The sequence below is a fragment of the Sorex fumeus genome, unplaced genomic scaffold (genome assembly GCF_029834395.1).
Source record: "Sorex fumeus unplaced genomic scaffold, SorFum_2.1 ptg000008l, whole genome shotgun sequence".
Classification (NCBI taxonomy): Eukaryota; Metazoa; Chordata; class Mammalia; order Eulipotyphla; family Soricidae; genus Sorex; species Sorex fumeus.
In genome coordinates this window covers 9,610,076-9,630,360 of record NW_026606065.1, presented here as the reverse complement: position 1 = coordinate 9,630,360, position 20,285 = coordinate 9,610,076, and the positions used below count along the sequence as shown (strand labels likewise).

The window sequence follows — 20,285 nt, the reverse complement described above, 5'->3', positions numbered from 1 at the left end:
TTTTTAGGAATATAAAAGTATAATTTCAACCTTGAGTAAATTGTAAACAATGTCTAGTTTTGTGATTTAAAAAAGAATAAAACTAAGAATTCTCAACCCGACCAGAGAGATTATACAGTGGGTGGGGAGCTTGTCTTGCATGTGGCCAACTTGGGTTCAATCCTCAGTAGCCCATGTGGTTCCCTGAGAACCACCAAATGTAATTTCTGAGTGCAGAACCAGGAGTAATCCCTGAGCACTGCCAGGAGTGTCCAAAAAAAAAAATCTCAACCAAATCTATTTGTTTCTAGAAAATATCAGCTTTATGCAGTTTAATCCAAATTCTTCATTACTATTCTCTGGGTAAGCAAATTATTCAAAGAAAAGCATATTTTTGAAATAAAAAATATAAATACTTTGCCTATCATTTTGAAAACACTATGCAAAACATACAGCATATGAAACAATAATTTATGTGGATTATAATTTACCAATTATCAAAAATATAAAATAAGTTCGGATGGATCTAACACTTTTTTTGTGTCATGCTAAAAATTTGCTAAGATGTGTTCTTCTGACATGTTGTTTCCATGTCTTAATTTTTTTTCAATAAAATAAGACATCTTTCTCTTATACAAAACCTCAGTTTTCAACAAATCAGAATGAGGTGTTGGGGGAGGAATTACTTAGGCCTATGAGTGTTAGCTAAAAATAAGTCAATTCCCAAATAAGAACAGGATCACAAGTTTAAGAGTGTTAACATCTTAAGGTTGACCTCATACTTTAAGATGTTCAACATCTCAATATACATGTCTGTTCCAAAAAACTGTAACAGCAAGTCTCACAATGGATACATTACTGGGCCCACTCTAGCAAATTGATGAACAACAGAAGGACAGTGCTACAGTATTTTAATTATTTTTTTCAAGTTTGCATGAAGTAAATATAAATTCAACATCTACTTTTGATGGAAAACTGGGTTTTAGTAAGAGAGTGGGGAAAAAGTGTTGGCTTCGCATTAGTGAAAAGAAAGATTTGTCACTTCATTGACAGGTATTCTACAAACTATAAAAGGCTGTAACACTCACATTGTAAGTTCTTTTCATGCTTTTTGCAATTTTTCACAAGATCCTTTCCAATGTCTCTTTGTCTTTCAGATAAACTACCTTTCATAGGCCTATGCCAATATCCCACCTGCTAGCTTCTTAGCCATATGCATGGTTTTCCTTATATCAACTATCTGAATGTTATGTGTTCAAGTTTCAGGTGAAATAATTCTGAATATGTTCTTCAAATGTCACTGGGAAGTTTATAAGAAATTTTAAGAGCATGACCTACTAACTGTGCCCAGTTTATCCACACCTTCAGATACATCCACATCTAAATACCATGTCTCAGAAACTTCTCAAATTTCCTAAGCTGGGCTGGAGCCATAGCACAGTAGGAAGGGCATTTGCCTTGCATGAAGCCGACCCAGGTTCAATTCCTCTGTTCCTCTCAGAGAACCTGGCAAGCTACCTAGAGTATCCCACCGACACAGCAAAGCCTGGCAAGCTACACGTGACGTATTCAACATACCAAAAACAGTTAACAAACAATAAGTCTCACAATGGAGACGTTACTGGTGCCCGCTCAAGCAAATTGATGAACAAAATAGGAGGACAGTGCTACAGCTCTACTTCCTAAACTGTTTGCTTTCCATAAGGAGAACAAAATAAAACACACATCCAAAAAAACGGTATTAAAACAAAGAAATGTTCTTTTTGGCTTCTCATGCTCTACAAAATGAATGTTTCGTTCCTTCCTAGTCTGATCCTACTTCAAAAGAAGCTTTCTGGTGTGGAGCAATAGCACAGTGGGTAGGGCATTTGCCTTGCACATGGCCGACCCGGGTTTGATTTCCAGCATCACATACCATCCCGTGAGCACCACCAGGGTAATTCCTGAGTACAGAGCCAGGAGTAACCCCTGTGCATTGCCGGGTGTGACCCAAAAAGAAAAAAAAAAAAAAAGAAGCTGTCTGTTCACTCAAGTCAAAAAAAAATTAAAATATGAAAACATTTTAGATGTTCAGCTTCTTAGACATTAAACTTTATTTAGAATTTATGCTAACATACTTGCTTTAGGCCAAAATTTATAGTATATGCAGATTTTCAATCCCAAATACTTAAAGACTCATTCAATTTTTCGTTAATTTTGTGGCCACGGCAGTATTCAGAGCAAACTCCTAGCTCTGAGCTCAGGGATCATATCTGATCACTCCTGATGGAGTTCGGGGGACCAGACGGGGTGCAGGTGATGGAACCCTGTCAGCTGCATACAAGGTAAGCATCCTAACTGTTGCGCAATCTCTTCAGCTCCTTGAAAACTCTTTCTGATTGGAATAGACACAATGGGAGGGGTAACTGATTGATTGATTGATTGATTGATTGATTGATGCACTTACTGGTTTGGAGGCCATACCTAGCAGGGTTCAGGGCTCTCTCTTGAAGCTCAAGGATCACCTCTGGCAGGGCTCAGGGGACCATATCTGGTGTCAAGAATTGAACCCAAGCCAGCCATGTACAAGGCAAATGATTTGCCTGTTGTACTATCTCTCCAGCCCAACATCTTTGAAAAACTTTCTTCAAAAAAAAACATAATTTGGGGTGCTGGAGAAATATCTTAATAGGCTGGCACATACATTGCAAGCAGGAAAACCAAGTTGTATTCTTGGCACCGTGTGTTCCCCTAGATACCACCAGGGAGTAATATCCCTACCCCAAGCAAAGAACTGGGTGTGGCCTCAAAATAAACAAAATTAATTACACATAAGAAAGAAATTAATTAGACTAAGATAATTCTGAATCACCAGAATTGTGCAGTGGCAATAAGGATTCTAGGATTAGTCTTGAGTACACAATTAACATAGTCTCAATAGATTTTGATTTATCGATACATCTAATTTGTTTGCTACTAAGCTTGGTCATTAGCACCTTGTTGTTTCATTGAATCATCATGACAATCTAAAAGACTACACTGTACAGATTAGGAAGATTAGGAGATTTACTCTCAAGCAAGATTAAGTAATTTGCCCCAAGGTAAAACATTTATAATTATACCTGAACTCTCTTTGTCTCCATAAATCCTGATCATTTTACTAATTGAATAAGTTATACAACTAGTGAGTAGTTTCATATTTAACTGATAATTCGTTTTCTTATATACAAAATCAGAAGGATGAGGAGATGATGGTGGACACAAGAAAAATGTAAGTTGAAGTAGTGATTCAATATTTCAACATCTGATATTTTTAAATGTATGTCACGGTCACGGTTCTCCCATTGTTCATTGATTTGCTCGAGCGGGCCCAGTAATGTCTCCATCGTGAAACTTGTTGCTACTGTGTTTGGCATATCGAATACGCCACGGGTAGCTTGCCAGGCTCTGCCGTGCTGGCGAGATACTCTCGGTGGCTTGCTGGGCTCTCCGAGAGGGGCAAAGGAATCGAACTCGGGTTAGCCATGTTGGCTGCGTGCAAGGCAAATGCCCTACCGCTGTGCTATCACTCCAGCCCTTAAATGTATAATGAACCTGAATTTGAACCACATCCCTAATATTTAAATCATTATTCACATAAAAAAAGAAAGCAAATGGCTAAACTTCCTGTCCCTTGAGCTAAAAGCACCAACACACAATCTTAATGTTACCTACATTCAGTTGTGGCTTCTCCACTCAAAGGTTCTCCTTCTCCACTGCTGTAAGTGGCAAATACAGAAATTCTGTATTTGGTCTCTGGCTGCAGATTTTCTATCACAGTATGAATCGCATCTCCAGGAAGATTTTTCTCTCCAGTCTCGATATCATCATAAAGTGATTTCCATGACACTCTGTAACCTCGTACCATTCCTGGAGCAGATGTCCAATAAGCTCCAATTGATGTGTCAGTGATATCTTTAGTAATTAAATCCTTAGGTGAACCACGTTCTAAAATAGAAATAAAAAGATAATTTTTTCATGTCCATTAGATAATATTCACACCCATTCCTCCTAGTAGACATCCTAACTTGTTAAACACAAATTAGATTTGTCCAAATCTGCCTGTTTCTTCTGCCAGTGGAACAGATTGATTGAATAAAAGTTTAGAAGTAATCTAATCCTACCTATGACCCTAAGAGTTGTAAGAGCACACTGTCAGGTACTTAAAGACAAGAATGACATCCAAATGGGAAGCAATGCATGCCTTAAAAAGTTTTTCCAAGTAGACTATAGACTGAACAGGATTGCCACTCTATGCCTCTTTTGCAGACCACAAAACCCAAAAGGAGAGAGAGAACAAAAGGGAATGCCCTGCCACAGAGGAAGGGGGGGATGGGAGGGATAGGGGTGGGAGGGATACTGGGATCCATGGTGATGGAAAATGGGCACTGGTGGAGGCATGGGTATTTGATCATCGTATAATCGAAACCCAAGCACAAAAATTTGTAAATCTGCAACTGTACCTCATGGTGTTTCACTAATAAAAATAAAAAAGAACAAACCCAAAAAAAATTATAGCCATCTCAAAAATTTTAAAAAAAAAGTTTTTCCAAGGGTAAAAAATTCATCTAGATCCCAAAACTTTACCATGTTTCAGTTCAACTTCTGAAAGTCCATTGTTCAGAAAGCTCTGGAGTTCCTTAGCATCACCATTTCTCTCTGATCTAATTTAAATAACTTAAAGCTCAGTCCTAGTGTACAATATACAATTCCTTCAACAATATCATGTCACTTACAAATATGAATTCCCACAACCATTTTTATGTAAACTGTTCCTCATGCAGTTACCCAAAAAAGTGGGAACTTTCAATAAAGCTTAACCCTAATAAAACTAAAAACCACCAATTCTTCTGGAAAACTTAAAAGTGACTAGTCAACAAAATAAAACATACCACTTATTCTCACTGATCAAAAACGTCTGTTACTAAGTTTTGACTCTTTCATTAAACAAAAATACAACCCAAATGGAAAAATATGGAAACCTTAATATAATAGGAGGCACAGATGTGTTCCAATAAAATTCTCATTTTCCATACTTTAAATGTAAAATAAATATACAAGTCACTTTATACTGACTACCTTTGCTGGGGTTTATGCCATTGTATGACACAAATATAAAACAATCTGCTTCTATGGCATACATTTCACCAGTAATTTTGTATATTCAAACAAATGATATATAATGCTGTTGTGAGAATTTTGAAGGCTACTGTTCAACTCAGTCAAAGGCAAAACAGTATCTTAAAAACAGAATCAAAAAATTAAATTTTAGCACAATATAAATAAAGATAATAAACAAAAAAATCTGGGTAGACAAAAAAAAGAACATACAGTAGAATTCAGAGGGGAAATTAAATACAACAGAGACTGGGCATCTGACCAGACCTAAGCCAAATGGAAAATTCTAACTCCATAATAAATATCCTTAACTTCTGACCGGATATCTCATCTCTAGAGTAAAATCAGTTACATATTTCACTGCAACCAAGAATGAATACTTATTTTCAAGAACACACTAAGATTTTCTCCAAGTACTTGAGGTTAATTCTCATTTGAAGTTTGTCTCAAACTGTATTTGCTACTTCAGTGACCAAACATCTCTTTATTTTCCACATTATAAAAATTTAAAGTTTCTCTGGTCTAGTTCAGTTGGTTTTGTGGTGGTTGGTTTGGAGGTGGTTGTTTGTTTCTGACTTTGTTTTGTTAACTGATACCCCAATAATTGATCCCTAAATTGCACATGCATAAAGATGTGCCATTTACTTAATATATGCCCTTTTTTGTCTGTGTCTCGTATGCTAAAATTTCTTAAATTGCAATCAAGAGCATCTGTGGTTAAATAATTATAGTTGAAACCAACTTTGAATTTAAATTAGCTAAAAAAAGTATTAATATAAAATTTAAGCATAAGACAAAGGTGGCTAAGACTTAGTAATTATCTTCCAAATAAACGGTGGAGTAATTTACAAACAATAGTTTCAGCCTCTCATTTTCCCTAATGTTCTACTTCTCATCCTAATTTCCTTCCTACATTCTACAACCCTGAATTTGTGGCATTGTTTATTTCCATGGCAACAGACATCAATCTCACAAACACAGACTAATGATTCCACTGTGAGAAAATAATAGAAAGAATTGTGGCTGAAGAAAAATACATTCACAAGGATATTTCTGGGTTGTAAAAAAAAAGCTACATTAGAAGATATGTATTCCCATGGATTATAATGAACAATTTTAACACTGAAGACCAAAATTAGAACAAAGTAAATATCAAAGAAAAATAAGACTTCTGCAATGTTTATGAATGTCCTTAAAAGAATCTGCAGACCAATCTTAAGATACAAATGAATCATTGAATTTTAAAAAGTCCTGGGTTGGAGTGATACCGCACTGTAGGTAGGGCACTTGCATGCAGCAAACCCAGTTTTGACCTGCAAGCATCAAGAGCGATCCCTGAGAACACTGATTGAATAATGCTTGGAGGGCTCGCTCAGGATGGGAGATGTGTGCTGAAAGCAGACTACAGACCAAACATGATGGCCACTTGCTACCTGTACTGCAAACCATAACACCCAAAAGAAGAGAGAGAATAAAAGGAATTGTGAGGCAGGGAAAGGGGGATGGGGTGTATGGGGGGAGTGGGGGTGGGATACTGGGACCATTGGTGATGGAGAATGGGCACTGGTGGAGGGATGGGTACTCAAGCATTGTATGAATGAAATGTAATCACAAAAGTTTGTAAGTCTCTAACATTTCACAGTGACTCATTTAAAAAGAAAAAAAAAAGAGTGATCCCTGAGCACAGAGTCAAGAGTAAAACACGGATTATAGTAAAAACAGAGTAAAACACTGAGCACTGTTGGATGTGGCAATAAATAAATAAATAAATAAATGGATAAATTTTTGAATTTCTAAATCCTAGAAATTGGAGGGATAGCTTACCAGAGAGATAGTACAGTGAGTTAAGACACTTGCCTTGCATGCAGCCAACTTCAGTTCAATCATATCCCCCCCCCCCCCCCCCCCCGCCGCCGCCTAGCACCACCAGGATTTATCCCTGAGCACAGAGATCAGAAGAAAGTCCTGAGCATCCACAGGTGTGGCCCAAGGAAAGAAAAAACTAAAAAAAAAAAAGTCCTAAATTCTAATTAATGGCATTACACTAATTTGAGTGAACATGAGCTTCTCATTACAGAAAATAAAATCCACTCATAAAAACAAGTATAATTTTTGCCTGTGGTGCAAAAACGCATTACTTATGGCCACCAGCAAAGCAACAGTCTGTACTAATGACAAAAAAATAAAAATAAGGACATCTCAATTCAGAAGCCAAGATGAAAGGATAAACTGTTTTCTGTGGGTTTCCTATTTGTCAACCTGTACACTTGAGAAGAATATTTGTAAATATTCATTTTATATCATTGCCAAATAGTTTAATAAACTTTTTTTTCTCCAGAAAAGCAAAGGGGTTAAGTATTCCAATTGTTTCATTAAAGTCAAGACTTTTGATAATATAACATGACAATTAAATTTTATGAGACCTATAAACTGTTGTGGTTTAAAACATTTTGACTTGGTCAAGTGTTAGATTACAAAAGAAGAAGAGGAGGAGGAAGAAGAGGAGGAGGAGGAGGAAGAGGAGGAGGAGGAGGAGGACAAGGAGGAGGAGGAGGAGGAGGAGGAGGAGGAGGAGGAGGAGGAGGAGGCAACTGGATTGCACCCTATGTTATAATTGGAAGGTCTCAAGTGGTTAAACTGCATGTTATTTCTCTTGGCGCCCTGAGGTTCTCAGCAGTAAAATAATGAACTGAATCTAATCATTCATAAAATTGACAAGTAAGTCAAAGATCAACCAATGCCCAACTCAGTTAAATTGGAGTGTGTAATGACAACTTACTAGGAATCCTTTAAATTCCGACTATGACTCTCTCTCTCTCTCTCTCTCTCTCTCTCTCTTTCTCTCTCTTTCTCTGTCTCACCCCTCCGACCTACTCCTCTCTATCCTATCTAAAAAGGAAAGGAAATGGTTCTCAATACATGCTTCTTATTCAAGATTTCAAGAGTTTATCACATTTTCCTGAAGTTGGGGGCAATCTAAGAATTATCTAGCCAGATATTTGCCTTGGTCTAATATACTGAACTGTACATTTTGTTTTCAAACTTAAAAAACTTCAGTATAACACCATTATAATTATAAGATACAACACTGATTTTCCTTTCTACATTGGCTTCTTTATTTATTTATTTTGGCAGGGTGGTAGAAAGGTTACTCTTGGCTCTGCTCAAAGGACCATGCAGTATTAGGGATTGAACCAGGGACTCCCACATGAAAGCAATCAGTTACAACCCTTTGGGGCACCTCCTCAGGCCAACATCACCTTTCTTCAAATGAATTGAAACCTAAGTTCACCCGTTTTTGAAATGTTGGTGCCCAGCACTTCTGATTATAAAATGCATTCAGATATAACCAATGGACATTTTTCTCATGCATGCCTGCAAGCATCTTTGTGCTGCTACTGTGGGGAGTAGCAGACAGGTGCATGCCTCAAGATCTGACCATCCACAAGGGTTTGATTCCTAAGTTTTCCAGAGATAAAGCCAAAGGACTAATGCCTGATTTAAGTAACTTTCCTAATTTCCTTAGTCCTTTTCTATTTGCTTTCTGAAAGCAAATCGCCATCCAATTCAAATATAGTTATAACCCAATTTAGCCACTGATGATACTTGAAAATTAATCATAATAAAATAAAAAAACTGTATTTCAACTTATGGGTTGTGATTAGCCAGCTTTCGCTGAGTTTCACATATCACTTTCAAAAATAGAAGTTAAATTGAAAATGTAATGTAAACCCTCTTCTAAATCAATTTGTCTTTTCCGTTGGAGCTCAACTCAAAAGTCATCCAACTTTCCATGGCAGAATACAGAAGACCTGCTTCTGGATAATGTTTATGTGGAAACACACTTGATTTACAACCAATGAATTAGATCCACTATACTAAAGGACAAAGTTCACTATTGATAGGTTAACCTAGTCATTTTAAGCACTACATAGTTCTTTAAAACCTCTTAAATTAAAAAAAAAAAAGAACTTTAACTTCAAAGCTTGTGTGAAATTTCTTTCATAAGTGTTACCTCTCCAATTTGATTTAGATTTTTCTTTGATGAGCAATTAATTTTTAGAAAAGGAAATATGAATTACTGTTTGGTAAATTTTACCAAAGTTCCCTGGAAACACCGGAGTGGTTATACCCTGCATGCCTGACTTTTCAAATTATGAGCCAGCAATAAATCTAGGGTAACACAGAGGCCTTATTTAGTCCATCTTGGAGAGGCCCTGTGTTACTCAACATCATGCAGAAGAATTCCTGTGATGTACTTAAAAAAAAAAAACGCATTGTACCAAAATGTCAACTGAGTTAGCTTGGTTTGCTATACAGGAAGTCATTCAAGTTTTGGGCATTGACAGGTTGCCACAGCAACGGAAACAAAGGGAATTCTTAAAAGTCATCTTTTCCACAGTCAAAAATAACACTCACAAATATAAAAGCCTAAGCTGAAATTTTCATTCATTTATGATGTTTGAATAAAAATGGGCATTATTCATTTCGAGTTTATAAGACTTGATTTTGCTCCCTCAACACTGGAGGCCAACTAAAAACTTCATCAAGACTTAAAGTGCATTTTTATGTACCATAATGTTTTAGTAATTACATTAAGTCTATCTAGTTTAATAATAACAACAGGAGAAAAAAATAATATAAATCAAACCTAATGGTTTGTACTCAGATTCCTCAGAAGTTTGAATCTGAAATAGTAATAAACTCTGCCTTTGTGATTCAGTTTCATGCAGGTCTAGAGCCAACCATGAACTTCCCAAAGCCAATGCTAATAAATCTCTCTTCCAGCGACAGGAAAATTTTTTGATCACTGGCGATGTTTCAAAAATGGACCAGCAAAAGGATTCAAATTAGGGACCGTTGTAGACTACAGTAAGTATTTTTTAATTCTTCTTTCACTGAGTAGCATGCACTCAGGCAATCTGTAAAATTTTCACTCCACAGAATGCTCTTGCCGGCTAACTCTGGATGGAAGAAACATTCCTTCAAGGTCTGCACTTAGCACCTCCTCTCCCAAGAGGAAAACAAATTAGAAAAACAGCAGCCCTCAAAAGCAGTTGCCTGGCGCTCTTTCTGGGCTTTCCATTCCCTGCATTTACCATCATATCCTATTCTGTATATGGTATGTGAATTTGGCTGAGCTAATATAATAAAATGAAATGGAATAACCAGGGGCAAAATCTCCTATTATTTTAATTTAGTCACAACTATGTTTTCACATATTTGTCAGTTTACCACACATAATGCACTGGGGTAGATGTGTAAGATTGGCAGCCTTTTTATCTAATCCACCACAGAAGTAAAGAGCTTTGGTGGAAATGGAGGAAAAATATTGTTATGAAATGGCTACTTTTGTAAAAGTGAACTTGCAAATCATCTAGTTTTTCTCCTTTCCAGGAAATGGGGGGAAAATTTTGTGTGTGTGTGTGTGTCTGTGTGTGCGACTGTGTGTGTCTGTGTGTGTCTGTGTGTGTGTCTGTGTGTCGGTGTATGTGACTGTGTGTGTCTGTGTGTGTAACTGTATGTGTCTGTGTGTGTCTGTGTGTGTGACTATGTGTCTGTGTGTGTGTGTGTCTGTGTATGTCGTGCTGGGAATTGAATCCAGGCACTCACACGTATAGGCAGGTGCTCTACACCTGACTAAACCTGGCCAATGGGGGAAAAATTTTTAATTTTATTTTACTACCCACTTATCTTCCCTAGAGATAACTTCTAATCAAATATGTGTGCACATTCATACGTCAATATAAATTGGCAGAATACCTATACTTCCTGTGCAAAGCTACAAAATTATAAATAATTTAGTTATATACCTGATATAGAAAAAGAACAGCTCAATAGATATGCTTAATTTAAGGAAGGATAAGATTCCCTCAAGAGTAAGTCACGAGCTTCAGTTAAAATTGCCCGGTGTGAATCTTGTCCTTCCTTAAAACATGCACAATCCTCCATATTCCTAGACCTGCCAATTACAATGAATATTTTGCTTCACAGAACTATGATTTCCCATTACAAAAGATACAAAGAATCACTTTCCTTTCTGCAATCATTTAAAGTAAATCATTTTTTAAACACAGTGGTAGGCGGGTGAGATTAGATCAAAAAGGTAGAGCACATGCCATGTGTGCCGGTGGCTGGGTTCAATTCAGCCAAGAACTATTCCTGTTTACTCCATGGCTTGGAGGCCAACCACACATACTAGGGGAAAAGGGAGCTCAGACGAAGAAGGGAACACCAAATAAAGGTGTTGGGAGGATCCTCCCAGGATGGGAGAAGCATGCAGAAAGTAAACTATAGACTAAACATGATTGTCACCCATTGCCTCTTTTGCAAACCACAACACCCAATAAGAGAGAGAGAACAAAAGGGAATGCCCTGCCACAGAGGCAGGGTGGGATGGGGAGGATGGGGGGTGGGAGGGATACTGGGACCCGTGGTGGTGGAAAATGGGCACTGGTGGAGGGATGGGTATTTGATCATTGTATAACTGAAACCCAAGCACAAAAATATGTAAGTCTACAACTGTACTTCATGATGTCTCACTATTAAAAAAATTTTTAATTAAAAAAATAACTATTCCTGAGCACCATGCTGAAAGTAACCTATGAGCACCACTGGATATAACAAAGACAGTGATGATAAAAAAAATTAAAGAAAATAGAGAAAGCAGGGCTAGAATGATAAATAGTAGAGTGGTTAGGGTGCTTGAGCAACACCAGAAGTAATTTCTGGGTGCAGAGCCAGGAGTAATGGGTATGGCCTAAAAACCAAAAACAATTTTTTAATTCATTTATTAATTTATTTATTTTGCTTTCTGGGTCAGACCTGGCGATGCACAGGAGTTACTCCTGGTTCATGCACTCAGGAATTACTCCTGGTGGTGCTCAGGGGACCATATGGGATGCTGGGAATCGAACCTGGGTCAGCCGCGTGCAAGGCAAACGCCCTACCCGCTGTACTATCGCTCCAGCCCCAAAAACAAAAACAATTTTAAAGGGGAAACTATTGCTGGACATCATTATTAGCCCCAAACTAAAGTACCAAATCAATATCATCTTAACTATTCATTGATACTCTTTTTGTAACATTACAATCCGTTCTCTTGTGTAATTAAACTACTTACATTTTCTTTTATACCATTGATTTTGTAGTTGAGTCCAAACTGCCATTATACATTTTAAAGACCTTAATAAATATGAACCAAAAAAAAAAAAAAACCATGAATCCATTCAACTCTGTAGCACCAAGAAAACAGTTTCCGTATTGTTGAGATGCTTATTTTGGTGGGGGACATCCCGTTGTGTTCAGGGAGACCCAGGGTCAGTCCTTGTGATTCTTGGCCCACTGAACCGGCGGTTCCATGTGAGGACCCAGTGTTTGGGCCCTGCTGTGCTGGAGTCGCCAGGGCTACCACCCTTGTTGATGGTTCTTTGCAAACAACCATTAACTCCAAATTTGGAACTGGATTTCAGAGACTGAGTATTCAATAGTATGTGGCATGGGCTCTCTCGCCACATGCATTCAGTGGCCAGGAGCCACTTCCCCACCCCCCAGACTGCAGCTGCCACCAACAGACACATTAAAGAGGGAACAGGGCCGCCAGGCTGATTGGAGATCAGTCACTGTTTATCCCAGTCTCAGTCCCACCATTTATTCCGTTCTCCCCGGGGCGCCTGTTCCAGTCTCATGCTGCCCCTCATTCCCATCTCCTACTTTGCCCACACCCAACTCCCTGCACCCAGTATCACTGCCTTAGTCAAGAGCCCAACTTTCAAGGATTGAGAGTAGCAACTACAATGAGGTGAGATAGCGCAATATACGGAAAATCCTTCCTTCAAGGGACGCTCTTCTAAGACAAAGATCTCCTCCTTCCAGAAGATCTTCTCAAGTGTGGAATTTCATCTAAGGCACGCTTCTCCTTTCCATAAACAATCATCTTAGATTTACTTTTTAATCATCTCTCTCGTTATTTTGTATGGACACGGTAAGAGATACATGAAGCTTATAGGTTGGCTCTCCTCTTGTTATAGATCCCAGACTATAGTCCTCAGGCCAGATCAGTCCTTCCTAATTCCTGCAGGATCTTTGTCCATTCACTTAGCATTGGGTCACGGCAGAATTTGTCCACAAGCATGCTCTTACTGTAAAGTTTTATGGCACTTGACCTGACCCGTTTGGATGCCAGGGTAGCTTACAGCTTGTTCTGGGTCCATCTAGTCCCTTCACCGGGACCCTGCTTTTGGGGTGCTAGAAACTAAGGGCAACTGAGGCTTAAGTTGAGGAAACATGGCAGATGCCCAGTATTAAATATTATTCAGAGTCAATTAACTCCCAAGTTACAAAAGCATGGCGTTAACTATCTTCCTGTGTCTATACAAAAAGGAAATTGCTCGGGGCTGGAGCAATAGCACGGTGGGTAGGCGTCTGCCTTGCACGCCGCCAACTCGGGTTCGATTCCCAGCATCCCATATGGTCCCCCGAGCACCACCGGGAGTAATTCCAGAGTGCATGAACCAGGAGTAACTCCTGTGCATTGCTCTAAAGTAGACTATGCAAAGGACATAAGGAAAAGAGAAAAGCAATATTTGACTTACAAATACAAAATTCAGAGTCCTTAGAAGTAACAGGGTCTGATTTGGGGATATAAGTGATTAACAGATAAGGGAAACAAAGCACAGGAGAGAAGTTACAGATAAACACAGAGGAATCGAAGTGCCTTGGGAGCACTGGTGATGGGTGTAACCAATAAACTTCAGCTCCTATGAGAAGGGAGAAAGGACCAACCAATGTTCTCCTACAAGAGACCATGCAGAAAATTAACAAAACTTGAATTCTCGTAATTTTGCAAGCTAAAAACACTCTGATGCATGGCAAATGGAATAGACTGAGAGTCAGAAAAGGGTTCCTGTCTGCTCCTGAATGGAGAAAGGAGCTAGGTTTTCCTGGAACAATCCAAACCATCTTTATCCAAAGATATTTCCCTTTGGATGAAGGGGTGGCCAATCCCTAATTGTTCGACTGTCACACATCTATTCATGTAACCAGCCCTGGCACCATACAAATATTGCTCTGACTTTATTCTGACTTTATCTCCCCAATCCATTTCTTCCAAAACATATTTAATTTTTTGAGTTGCTTAATTCTATTGATGGTGAGTTATTATTCAACACAAACTATTTTTAAGAAATTTCTAGATTTCATTCTTTGAAAACATTTTAAACTTCCTAATGGAAACCAAAAACAAGCTGAGGGATTCTATGCAGGGCAGTAATTACCTTCAAGTGTTTTTCCTTCTTCTTCAAGGGCCTCTCCAGCCCCAGATGCATATAAGGCTGTTACAGATAAGGCGTATTTGGTTCCTTCCTGTAGTCCTGTCAGCACTGCACTGGTTGTATCTCCCCTCACAGTGACCTCCTGAGTTTCACCTCCTGACTCTGGAGTGTACGTGACAAGGTACTGTTTGACTTTTCCTGGTGCTCCGCTCCAAGATAATTTCATAGTTGATGTTGTAGGGTCAGAAACTTGTAAGTCTCTAGGATTCCCTCTAACTTTATTTAAAAAAAAACACATAAAATTAGTTATTTAATAAAAAGACTTGTAAGATCCTTTCTAGCATATGTGCGCAATATCATATTTAAATCCAGGTTGAGATTATGACAGTTAAAACCCTTGAGGAGCCAGCAGAGTTGATGCATTTCTAAAGCAGCCCAAATGCAATAACAGTAGAAGCAAAGTAAATGATGAACAATTCCTTTCCTGTGTTGACACATTAGAAATCCTTCATGTAAAATCTTTCATGTTAGGGATTAGAGGGACAATAAGTGCGTAAGGTGCTTGCCTTGCATGTGGCTGATCCAGATTCAATCCCGAACACTATATATTGTCTCCAGAACCGAAGAAGAGTGATCCCTAAGTACAGTGCTAGGAGTATACCCTGATTACCACCAAAGTGTGGTAAATAATCCAAATAATCTTTTATGTTAGAAAGGGCACTGGTCAAAAGCCTTGGACATCCCAATGGTTTAAATATGACGTAGGTGTGCTCATCAGAACCATAAAAGTAAACACTGTGGTAAATATATAATCCAAACTATAGTAACTTTTAAAAAAATTAAATAAGCTTGCTAAGGAGACATGGTGGAGAGAGGGAAAAAACATTTGCTCATTAGTGGAAGGACATAAAAACTGCTGATGGGGGACTGGAGTGATAGTACAGCAAGTAGGGTGTTCTGCCTTCCACACTGCCAATCTGGGTTGGAACTCCACCATCTCATAAGGTGGCCTGATTACCACCAGGAATGATCCCTTAGCACAGAGCCTCAGGGTTTACTGCTCCTGGCACTGCCAGGAGTTGTCCAAAAACAAAAACAAAGAAAGAAACTGCTGATGGGTTCAAAGTATAACATTTAATGCCCAAAACTCTGTTATTAAAGACTATGTAGCTAAATAAATGATTTTTTTAAGTTTTTAAGTTTTAACCTTCCACGTTAGAATCACTCCTGTAAAAGAACTACAATGTTTACCTTAAGAGTAAAACAAGGGGCTGGAGAGATAGCCCAGTAGGTAGGGTGTTTGCCTTGCAGACTGCCGACCCAAGTTCGATTCCCAGCATCTCATATGGTCCCCTGAGCACTGCCAGGAGTGACTCCTGAGTGCATGAGCGAGGAGTAACCCCTGTGCATTGCCAGGTGTGACCCAAAAAGCAAAAAAAAAAAAAACAAAATCAAGAGTAAAACAAAACACTATAAAATATATCAATATCTAGAATTTTTATCTCTAAGAGGGAAAAAAACTTTTAAAAAAAGGGGGGGGGAGTTTCTTCTGTGATGCCACCACCATCTAAAGTTTAATGGTCTGCTAAGATGCTGATATGTTGAAAATATGACTATGATTAGAATGATATCCTAGGAGCAAAACAACAATAACAACAAAAATTAAGAAGGAAATAGCCTAAGTGAAGTATAGCTTCAGGGGTAGCCCAGCTCTTATCAATGCTAATGTCTGGCTTCTGCTGACTTTTCTGAGAGGAATTGTCACTCTGAAGGGTCTGAAGACACCTGTTAGCACTATAGCACTGTCCTACCATTGTTCATCGATTTGCTCGAGCAGGTCCAGTAACGTCTCCATCGTGAGACTTCTTGTTACTGTGGCATATCAAATATATCACAGGTAGTTTGCCAGGCTTTGTCATGCGGGTGAGATACTTTCAGTAGCTTGCCAGGCTCTCCGAGAGTGGCGGAGGAATCGAACCTGGCTGGGCTGCGTGCAAGGCAAACACCCTACCAAATGTGCTATCGCTCCAGCCCCAGAAAACACCTAACTATTGATATTCAGTACTTGATCATTGTATGACTGAAACGTAAGCACAGAAGTTTGTAAGTCTAACTGTACCTCACAGTGATTCATTACTAAGTAAATAAATAAATTTTAAAAATACTGATATTCTCCACTAAGCTTGCTAAGGAGACAGCCTCAGTTCTACTCAGAAAAATAGTCACTAGATTTCTTTATCGTACACAGCACAAAAAAAGTTCTAGATGACCCATTAGAAAGAGAATGGGAGAAGTGACTTTCTAAGGCAAAGATGAAGAAAGCAGGTGGGAAGATGAAAGACTCTGCAGGAAGTACTCATCAGCCAAGTTGCACCGAGGGAAGTAGTGGAGGGATGTAGGAGACACTGGAATGCAAATAAGTTCCACTGACACAACCGTTTTGAATCAATCAAGTCTGAAAGGGCTATCGTCTAAAATCTTCAGTAAATGAGACAAAGTTTCTCATTTAAGTTATCTGAAGAGTTGTCTAAACAGTTGTCTAAAGTTTCCCCGGAAACTTAAGATCTTGGCGGTTACCATATGGTCAACATATTTCCTCTACCTTCTTCAGTGGCTGCATTTCCAGTTAATGGTGTGCCAGGTCCAGAGAAATATTCAGGAATTACAGAAACTTCATATTTTGTGTCTGGAGTCAAGTTGTCCAATGTTCTTCTCCTCTGATTGGCTGGTGTAGTAACCTCTCTGCTTTCTCCACCTGGAATTGGTCTATATCTAATTCGATACCTTAAAACTCGCCCTGGAGCTTGAGTCCAAGTGATTTTAAAGCTATCCGTGGTCTCGTCTGTCACCTTTAAGTTTCGAGGTGCTCCCTTTACTGAAATTTAAAAATAAATAAGTTTACTTACTGTATATGAAAAATCAAAAACCAGCTTACTTATACCATTAAATTACAGTTTAATCTCCAGACAAGCCCATGACCAGACTTTGAACAAATATCCTAGTTATTGAATTCATTTAGTTCTATATGACTTACTTCTAAAAACAAATGCTCTACAATCTTTAGGAGAAAAATTATGCTCTTAAAATTTTAGTTAAGTAACAAGGCATGAATTAGTAAACTTTCATAAAATTCTATTAAATAGTAAATTTATATTGACAAAATTTAAGAATCTGTATCACTCATTCTTCAAATATAAGTAACCAAGACTTTCACTCTGAATAATTTTCTCAAAAAAGCAATAAAATAATACCTAATACTTAATATAGATACTGAGATTTAATAGCACTGTGAGTACATGCTCTTAGATTCAGTCTTAATTGAAATTTTTATTAAGCCAAATGAAATTGTCATGACCTATCTATTCAAGGGGCAAATTGTACAATGGATAACACATTCAGGGAAAAATAAAATGAACTTTATTGTCCTCTCAATCCACTAAGGGAAAATCACGGCCCAGCATCTCTGCATCTATTTCAATTCAACTGAAAATTTACCTAATATCAACCATAACAATAGATTACTGTAAATAGAAAAGAAGTTTATACTTAAGGAAAAATAAAAAATATCAGCGAACAGATTTACATCCATGATTCAAACTTTATATAGAAAGAAAGGCTAACTTTTTCAGAATAAATATGGAAAGTAAACTAATGGGTTTGAATCCTCTGAAGCATAACAAATACACATTTTGAGACTCAGATTAGCCTGTAGTAAAAATGCAGCCAGTTATAGAATTATTGAAGTAATTCAATGAGACAATTCATGAGCAGCAATTGCCACAGAGTCTGACACATGACAGGAACTTAATAATTGCTAGCTTAACAAAGACATGGACTTAAAAATGTCCCTGTTGATTTAAAAAGATTTTAATCTCAGATTTCATGCAGATAATAGAATTGAAAGTTCACTACCAAATTCTATGCAGGCAACCTAATGACCAAAAACTGGACTGTATGTAAATACTGTTGGCTCAATAATACCCTTTTTTTACATTCAGGAAAAAATTCCTGAATATAAGAGACAAATCAAATGCATTATTACAAATTAGACTTTTGAAAGGAAACATTCTCTTTTAGAAAGACACGCAAGCCATTCTCCCTAAAGCTAAATGTCAATCCTCAATGGCTACGGGATTTTTGATCAATAATACCCTTTTAAACAAAATCTATGTGAATCCACTCATCTGAGGCACCGATAATAGTCCAACAAGAAAAATTAAAAATAGGATGATAGGCACCAGTGTCAATACGGAAAGGAACTGTTTATGAGTACATTCTGGTTTTCAAGATAAAAAAGTTCTAGAGGTGGATGACAGTGATGGAAATATAATAATATGTTGCCATCAATGTTGCCATCAATACACCAAAATGTGCACTGAAGATTGTTCTAAATGAAAAATCTTATGTTAGGTACGAAAAAAAACATGGTGATAAATATTTGCCATCAGATCTATATATGAAGTGAGAAGATTTCAGATGTACTGTACATCAATCTGACACCTCAGAGACTGGCCCACATCCAAAAGAACAAAAGCAACCAGTGCTGGCGCGAATGTGGTGAGAAAGGGACACTCCTTCACTGCTGGTGGGAATGTCGACTGGTTCAGCCCTTTTGGAAAACAGTATGGATGATTCTCAAACAATTAGAAATTGAGCTCCCATTTGACCCAGCTATAACACTCCTGGGAATGTATCCCAGAGAGGCAAAAAAAGTATAGTCGAAGAGACATCTGCACTTGTTTGTTCATTGCAGCACTCTTTACAATAGCCAGAAGCTGGAAAAAACCTGAGTGCCCAAGAACATATGACTGGTTAAAGAAACTTTGGTACATCTACACAATGAAGTACTATGTAGCTGTTAGAAAAGATGAAGTCATGAAATTTTACATACAAGTGGTACCACATGGAAAGTATCATGCTAAGCAAAATAAGTCAGAAAGAGAGGGATAGACATAAAAAAGATTGCATTCATCTGGGGGACATAAAGTAACAAAATAGGAGATTAATATCCAATAATAGCTAAGATCAGTACCAGGAGGATTACTCCATGGCTTAGAGGCCAGCCAGGCATTCTAGGGGAAAGGGCAGCTCAGACAGAAAAGGGAGCACCAAATAAAGGGGTTTTGGAGGATCCTCCCAGGAGGGGAGATACATGTTGAAAGTAGACTATGGACTGAACCTGACTGCCACTCAATGCCTCTCTTGCAGACCATTGGAGAAAAGGAGAGAGAGAACAAAAGGGCAGGAGAACAAAAGGAGAGAGAGAACAAAAGGGCAGGGTGAAATGGGGGGGAATGGAGGTGGGAGGGATACTGGGATCCATGGTGGTGGAAAATGAGCACTGGTGGAGGGATGGGTACTTGATCATTGTATAATCGAAACCCAAGCACAAAATTTGTAAATCTACAACTGTACCTCATGGTATTTCACTAATAAAAAATTTTTTAAAAATTTAAAATAAAAGAAGTACTGTACATGACAGAAGTTTCAGCAAATGGCATTGCTGAACCATGGACAGAAAAGCTGGATAAGCAGTATTACAAGAATTAATTCCATAATTATTAACAGTTCTCTACATCACGTAACCCAAATTTATCCAAAATAAAGGGTTTTTCCCAAAAATCTTTTTTTCACTTTTTAAAATTACGAATAGCTGTGGCTTGGTCTAGTCTGATCTGGTTTGGCAGGAAAGAACCCACACCAGACTTCTCCTTAACCTGGGTCAGCTACCTGCAAAGCAAGTACCTTCACCCCTGTATTATCTCCCTACCCCCAAGATGTGTTTTCTAAAGTTCCGAATCTGAGAAAACCAGTCACCATTCAGAACTAGAAATCAGTGGTAATTTCCAACTGTAACTCCATTCAACCATAAACTTCTGGGCTTGGGAAAACAGTGAC

At 38.1% G+C, this 20,285-nt stretch overlaps 1 protein-coding gene across 1 annotated transcript in view; it reads right to left on the bottom strand.

Moving 5' to 3' along the window:
* The window catches only part of COL12A1 (collagen type XII alpha 1 chain), a 132,254-nt gene that overhangs the window by 85,131 nt on the left and 26,838 nt on the right, over positions 1-20,285 (bottom strand). The window contains exons 12-14 of the mRNA XM_056109705.1: positions 16,990-17,262; positions 14,391-14,663; positions 3,673-3,945 (exon numbers count right to left, since the gene is read on the bottom strand). Coding sequence (XP_055965680.1) covers positions 3,673-3,945; positions 14,391-14,663; positions 16,990-17,262 — 819 coding nt within the window. The remainder of the gene's footprint in view (positions 1-3,672; positions 3,946-14,390; positions 14,664-16,989; positions 17,263-20,285) is intronic.